The sequence below is a fragment of the Oncorhynchus mykiss genome, chromosome 6 (assembly GCF_057628025.1).
Source record: "Oncorhynchus mykiss isolate SJ-2025 chromosome 6, ASM5762802v1, whole genome shotgun sequence".
NCBI lineage: Eukaryota > Metazoa > Chordata > Actinopteri > Salmoniformes > Salmonidae > Oncorhynchus > Oncorhynchus mykiss.
Genome location: NC_143027.1, coordinates 32,287,191 through 32,294,808, shown reverse-complemented (window position 1 = coordinate 32,294,808; position 7,618 = coordinate 32,287,191). Strand labels below are relative to the sequence as shown.

The window sequence follows — 7,618 nt, the reverse complement described above, 5'->3', positions numbered from 1 at the left end:
CACAATAATAGCCAAGAGAAGTCAACAGCATGGCTCCATCCCACCCACCCCCACTCACACGGTCACACACACACAGCATTCCTCTGAGGATGTGGGTTAGTTGGTGTTTGGCTGGTGGGTTAGGGATTAGGATGGGGGTTATTAACATTGGTTGGTCTTATGGCACATTTTACTATGAGAAGCTTGAGCACATTTCATGGACAGAGGGACCCAGTTAGGGGTGGGACGGTTCTGCCCACTAGGATTCCTGCTGCCAACGGCCCTGGTATGTTTAGGGTGTGACCCAGATCCTGTGTGGCTGTAAGAGAGGAGAGAGGGGCTCCACAGTGACCCTCTATAGAGCCCTGTAAAGTCTGTCTGACCACTCTGGGATTAGGCAGCTGCAGAGGAGAGGTGAGAGGGCTGGGGGGAGGGGGGGCACATACCAACAGCAGGCCTCAGTGTATATGCGTGTGAGGGGGCCCCCTAGCTAATTAGCAGAGCTCGTGACAAAAGGTAGAGCGCTCCAGAGGAGAACCCCTGGGGAGGCCTCCATACGAGAGAGGGGAAGAAAGAGGAGCGGGGAGGAGGAGAGAAAAAGGGGGAGTTGAGTTAAGGGGAAGTGCAGTCTTTATCCTCTCATTTAAAAAAGTATTGAGTGGAGTTTCGTTTGGAGTAGTTTCCCACTGCTTGCTGCGCTCTCCATGGAACATGGTTTGAACTAGACTGAGCGTGTGTGCAGGAAGACTTGAGATTGAAGAGGATGAGCCAAGTTTGGGGTTCTCCATACGATAATACGATGTCACACCTTCTGTCCCCAAGTGACTTCGGTAAAAGCCTCAAGGACTGTGAGTAGCTATCCATACACAGAGACACACACATGGAGACACACAAATGCACATAATTCTCAGACATCTGGGCTTGAGCATCTAACTGGGATGTCACCTGCAGTTGAATCAATGTGAGGGCCATACTCAGACCATGACTTTGGTATTGCATATGGATGTTTTATATAAGCATGTATTGCATATGGCTGTTTTATATAGGCATGTATTGCATATGGCTGTTTTATATAGGCATGTATTGCATTTAGTTACTCAAAACACACTGACATAGGGCCTGGTAAATCTTCAGTGAATTGCTTTTTATCAATAAGCAGAGTTGAAAACGCTGATTCATTAGATGCTTGTTTTCCCAGATAGAACATTCAGGTGCCTCTGTTTACGGCATCAGCCATAAATGCACACAGTAAAAAAAAACATTACAGTGGTTCTGATGCAAGTACTTTTGTTTTGATTTGATGCAAGCAGTGTTGCGTGGAGATGTTCCACTCTGTCGATCTACAGTAGGCATAATCCCCTTCAAATGCATTTGATTTTAATGAAACTTTTTCACTCAAAGGTAAGCTTGCCCTCGTTCATCAGGCTGCAGGGCTAGCCTGCCATGACCTGAAGCCATCTCAGCCATCTCTGTAGGGAGGTTTAGAGTTGAGTGGTTGGGTGGTGTCCCCTTTTTCTAAATCAGCTCGAACCTAACTCAGCCTGGGAATGTTCAGTTACAGAAACAGGTTGTTTCCACGAACATACACACACGCATGCACACACTCTCTCTCTCTCTCACACACACACACACACACACACACACACACACACACACACACACACACACACACACACACACACACACACACACACACACACACACACACACAGTGAAGGAATAGGTGTATAACTGTGGCCAACACTATAGACGGACAGTAGATATCAGAAGTTAAACAACGTTTTAATGGGCTGTCTCTGCATTAATTAAGATAAATATATCTACAGTCCATTCCAACAGTGTCCGCCTCATACCCTTATTAAGTCAGATAGAGGGTCTGTAGAGGAGTGGTGCTGAGTATATTGAAACTCTAAATCACCCTGGCCTCTCTTCATTCCTCATTGTGTTTCCACCTCAGGCACAGGACATCTCTGAAACTGTATGGCTTGTTCTAAAGCCCTGAGGACTTTTTTCAGATTTATTTTGACGCGTCAATCATCAGGCCTTTATGCAGACTTTCATTATTGCGTGTGTGTGTTTGTGTGTGTGTGTGTGTGTGTGTGTGTGTGTGTGTGTGTGTCCTCAGTGAACATTGTGGCCATGTTGCATAACTTTTGGGAGCAGAAGCAGGTGGAACAGGTCAAGGGGTCCGACAGCCAATCAGAGGACTCGGTGAAAGGCTCTGCCAGCCAATCAGAGGGCTTGTTGTTGTATGAGTCTGCCCCTTCCCCAAGACCCCCTTACATCTACTACGTCACTCTGCCTGGAGGAAGCTGCTTTGGAAACTATAAGGTGACTGCCATCATAACCATCACAACCACAGCTACCTAACCCACCTAAACCAGCACTACTCACAAAATATGTATTTATTTAACTAGGCAAGTCAGTTAAGAACAAATTCTTATTTACAATGACAGCCTACCGGGGAACAGTGGGTTAACTGCCTTGTTCAGGGGCAGAACGACAGATTTTTTACCTTGTCAGCTTGGGGACTCAATCCAGCAACCTTTTGGTTACTGGCCCAACGCTCTAACCACTAGGTTACCTGCCACCCCTCCCTTCATTACCAAATTCCACTGTGGTGGAAAGCTAGGGTTGTTGCGGACAAGGTTATTGGTGGGGTAGGGTAGGTAGTTAGGGTTGGTGGTAAGGGTTGAGGAGAGGAGGGAGGAGGGGGTAAGAGTTGGGGGCCAGGTGGTTATTTTCCATATCCCAATGACAGGAGCCCACCATGGAGTAGAGACAGAGTTTCCATAGCGCAGCCAAAGACCACCACTGAACAGCTTTAACGGTGCTCTGTCATTAGTGTGAGTGAGAAAAATACCTGTCTGGACAGGAGTGCTGCTCAACCTTGCTGTGGGTCTGAATGGTGTGTGGAGGGCCTCATTACTGCACAGCCCCTAAAGAGAGGTCCTTCATCTATACCCGTCAGACCCTGGGCAGTACACACACACAGCCTCTCAACCTGCTTTGATGATTTTATTCAGCTGGAATCCCGTGATACTTTTCAAAGGGCTCATTGTGGCTCACACAGCCTCCCAGAGGTCGAGGCCCCAAATGCCTTGTGATTGGTTCAGAGCTGCCTGTGATGTTATATTCTGACTCCACATTTGATTGCTAATCCCATGATTTGCTTTTATAAACTCTCACATGTTGAAGAAAGTCATGAAACGAACCCAAGCAGAGGCCTTTTCTAGATGACCTTTAGTTCTGTTCCAGTCAATCATATTCATGCAAAAAGTCATCTCTCGTAGGCAGACTACATAAACATAAATCTGTCCTGATACAACGGGATGCGTGAGATAACGAGCAGCATTAGTTCCGGTGCTTTGGACTAATCATGATTTCACAAGTGTTGGTATCTTTGGATTTTCGGAAGGGGTGGTGGACATTTGGCCCATAGATTTGTCCCATATTTTGTAAAGATAGAGGGTGGAGCTCTTCATTCCGTTTTCGATCCTCGTTCTATTTCTTCTCTGAACACATATGGACCCAGAACAATCCAGCATTTGACCAATTACACAGGACTTTGGTTCTGGGTTAACCGAGATTATGCAAACAGTGATCATCTCAAACCAACAACACTGCAAATATAATTTACATAGTGGGACTTATGTCTCCCTCTTTTCTCTCCACTTCCTCTCTCTGCCAACCTCCCACCTCTTTCTGACTCTCTGTAGGAGTGTGAGACCCAGGCGGAAGCTCGTAGGGATGCGGCACGTGTCGCTCTGATGAACTCTCTAGTGAACGAGCTGCCGTCTAGACGAATCACTCCTCTGTTCATCACACACAGCCTGCAGGAGGCTGCTTCAGCCAGCACCGTGAGTCTAGCACAAGACTTACTCTGGCACAGGACTAACTCTGGCACAGGACTAACTCTGGCACAGGACTTACTCTGGCACAGGACTTACTCTGGCACAGGACTAACTCTGGCACAAGACTTACTCTAGCAAAGGACTAACTCTGACACAGGACTAACTCTGGCACAGGACTAACTCTAGCATAAGACTTATTCTAACACAGGACTAACTTTGGCACAGGACTTACTCTGGCACAGGACTAACTCTGGCACAGGACTTACTCTGGCACAGGACTAACTCTGGCACAATACTTACTCTAGCAAAGGACTAACTGGCACAGGACTTACTCTGGCACAGGACTAACTCTGGCACAGGACTATTCTGGCACAGGACTTACTCTGGCACAGGACTATTCTGGCACAGGACTAACTCTGTCACGCAATTATTCTGGCACAGGACGTACTGTGGCACAGGACTATTCTGGCACAGGACTAACTCTGGCACAGGACTATTCTGGCACAGGACTTACTCTGGCACAGGACTATTCTGGCACAGGACTAACTCTGGCACAGGACTATTCTGGCACAGGACTTACTCTGGCACAGGACTATTCTGGCACAGGACTAACTCTGGCACAGGACTATTCTGGCACAGGACTTACTCTGGCACAGGACTATTCTGGCACAGGACTTACTCTAGCACAGGACTAACTCTAATTCACCACGACAAAGCATCAGCATGGCAGCATGGATACAATAGGATATCCTGAGTTATTGGTCATGAAAAGCTCTCTTCTATTGGCTGATATCATACGTGTCAGTGTTGAAGTGTTGTGTTACTGTACGTTCCATCCAGGTCTCTGTGGAGGATGCCTGTGATCCTAGCACCAGTTTGGGATCCTATTGTCTCCTGCTCCAGTCATACACTGGCAGAACCATGTTGGAGTTCCAGGTAAGGACAGGATTATCATAGGCATTTGTTATAGGTTAATTACTGTATGTTATAATATATGTTTAATAATAAATGTTATTCTCTCTTGCACTGCAAACATGACCTCATACAGACTCTTTTTTACTTTTTGCTGAACCCTATTCTTTGACCTCCACCACCTGTTCTAAGCACTGGCACTAGTTCTGTCTGTTTCTGAACGTTACCCTTATCATTTTATAACATTGTCTATGGATACATGGCAGCCGTCCAGCCAGACCGTATGCTCTCAATCACAACTTCAGCAGACAGGCTTGGAACATAAAGGTCTAACGTAACTTTTCAAACAATCACACACAGTTTGGTTAGGGATTAGAAAAATATTCCGATCATCTATCATCCCTGTCCTGCGTAATTACACAATTCATACTTGTCAAGTTTCACTGATCATTTTTTATGCCGTTCTTTTATTGCTCAGGTCTATTCACTCCCTCTCTCTCTCTCTCTCTCTCTCTCTCTCTCTCTCTCTCTCTCTCTCTCTCTCTTTCTCTCTCTCTCTCTCTCTCTCTCTCTCTCCCTCTCTATCTCTCTCTCTCTCTCTCTCTCTCTCTCTCTCTCTGTAGGAGGGGATGACAGTGTTTCAGTTGTTACACTGGAACGGGACGTTGAAGATTCTAAGGGAAAGACAGTGTTCCCGCCAGGCAAGTCACTCATCTGGATATTCAATTATATAATTGATCCTATAATCTTATACTCCAAGGGTGGCCAATCTTTGATTTGAATCGGGTGTATTACTGCTTGGCTGTAACAAAAGCCTGCACCCACACTGGCCCTCTGCGGACAAGATGGATACACCCCTGCTATTCTCACATCAGAAAGGGAAAGGGGGATACCTATTCAGCTGTACAACTGAATGCCTTCAACTGAAATGTGTCTTCTGCATTTAACCCAAGGGTGCTACATCAAGCACACTTCCTGATTGGTTATTACTCTTTGACCCCACAGAATGTGATTGGTTATTACTTGCAGCGGGGACTGGATGCCAGCATGCGCAGCAGCATGGCTCTGGATTGGCTGGGCAGGGAGCGGCAGACGCCAAGGCAGCTGAGGATGGAGCTACGAGCAGCACAGAGGGAACTGGACGTGGCTAGGCGTCATGGCAATGAACTCCGCTTCTACAAGGAGAAAACAGAGATCCTTAGCCTGGCACTGAGTCAAGAATTCACACACCAACCACACACAGATATACACGGACCACACACAGATTCACAAGAATCGCCTGAACCACACACACACCACCAATGAGTCGCACATACACACACAAACTACATGAACCACCTGAACCACACATAAACTATGAACCATCATCTATCCAGACACAGCATCTGATCCACACATGAAACCCTGAACCACCATACATACACCCAGCTGAATTAGATGAGAACAACAGATGCAGTCTTCATGTACTAGTTGGAACTAGAAAACTCATCCCAACTAGCATGTAAACAGTGGCAAGAGAAAAGAGGTGCTTCATCAAGAGAGACTGAGCAGGTGACTAGGTCAAAGGTCACCATTGACACTGCCAGGCTACCTTCTGTCAAATTCAAGACACAGCTGAGACAGCTGACTGCTGTCTTCAATGAGTTTTAAAAGGGAATGTGAAATATTTGTGTACGTTTTAAATAAATACTTTGTCTGTCTGCTATATAATTATAGAACATTTTTCCAAATAGTTTTCATTGGGAAGGCAGATAAAGAGAGAAAAGAAAAGCAATCACTTGTGCGTGTGAAAACACCAAATCCAACTCATTACTCCACGTGCTTAATTACATCACTTTTGTTTTGAGCCGACTTGACCTTGGGCTTTGAACAGTGCACCAGGGTGGCTACCTGCACTGAACAATGCACAGTGGTTCGCTATACCAGGGCTATTCATGTCACAGTTAGAGCAGCAATACTGTTTCCTCCAGCATGTTGTTTCAAGACCAAAGCGAAAGTAATATAACGTTTGGGAACACACAAGTTATGTTCTTGATAATCACAGATAGATTTAACTACACTATATATGCAAAAGTATGTGGACACCCATTCAAATGAGTGAATTTGGCTATTTCAGCCATAGGCCTACCCGTTGCTGACAGGGGTATAAAATCGAGCACACTGCCATGCAATCTCCATATACATAGATTGGCAGTAGAACGGCCTTACTGAAGAGGTCAGTGACTTTCAACGTGGCACCGTCATAGGATGCCACCTTTCCAACAAGTCAGTTTATCAAATTTCTGCCCTGCTAGAACTGTGGTGGTCAACTGTGCTGTTATTGTGAAGTGGAAACTTCTAGGATCAACAACACTGGGAAGTGGAAGGCCACACAAGCTCACAGATAGGACCACGAGTGCTGAAGCGCGTAGCACGTAAAAAATAGTCTGTCTTTGGTTGCAACACTCACTACCGAGTTCCAGAGTGCCTCTGGAAGCAACTTCAACACAATAACTGTTCCTCGGGAGCTTCATGAAATGGATTTCCATGGACAAGCAGCTGTACACAAGTCCATATTACCATGTGCAATGTCAAGCGTCGGCTGGAGTGGTGTGAAGCTCGCTGCCATTGGAGCAGTGGAAACATGTTCCCTGGAGTGATGAATCACGCTTCACCACCTGGCAGTCCGATGGATGAATCTGGGTTTGGCGGATGCCAGGAAAACACTACCTGCCGAATGCATAGTGCCAACTGTAAAGTTTGGTGGAGGAGGAATAATGATCTGGGGCTGTTTTTCATGGTTAGGGCTAGGCCCCTTTGTTCCATTGAAGGGAAATCTTAACGCCACAGCATACAATGACATTCTAGACGATTCTGTGCTTCCAGTTTTGTGG

The 7,618-nt window shown here is 46.2% G+C and overlaps 1 protein-coding gene across 1 annotated transcript; it reads left to right on the top strand.

Annotated features, from left to right (window-relative positions):
- Positions 1-285: 285 nt before the first annotated feature.
- LOC110525023 (protein limb expression 1 homolog) lies at positions 286-6,452 on the top strand. Its single transcript, XM_021604983.3, has 6 exons — positions 286-827; positions 2,105-2,310; positions 3,699-3,839; positions 4,674-4,769; positions 5,369-5,446; positions 5,751-6,452. Exons 1-6 carry the CDS (start codon positions 743-745, stop codon positions 6,048-6,050), a joined length of 906 nt encoding a protein of 301 aa, XP_021460658.3. The 5' UTR covers positions 286-742; the 3' UTR covers positions 6,051-6,452.
- Positions 6,453-7,618: the final 1,166 nt, after the last annotated feature.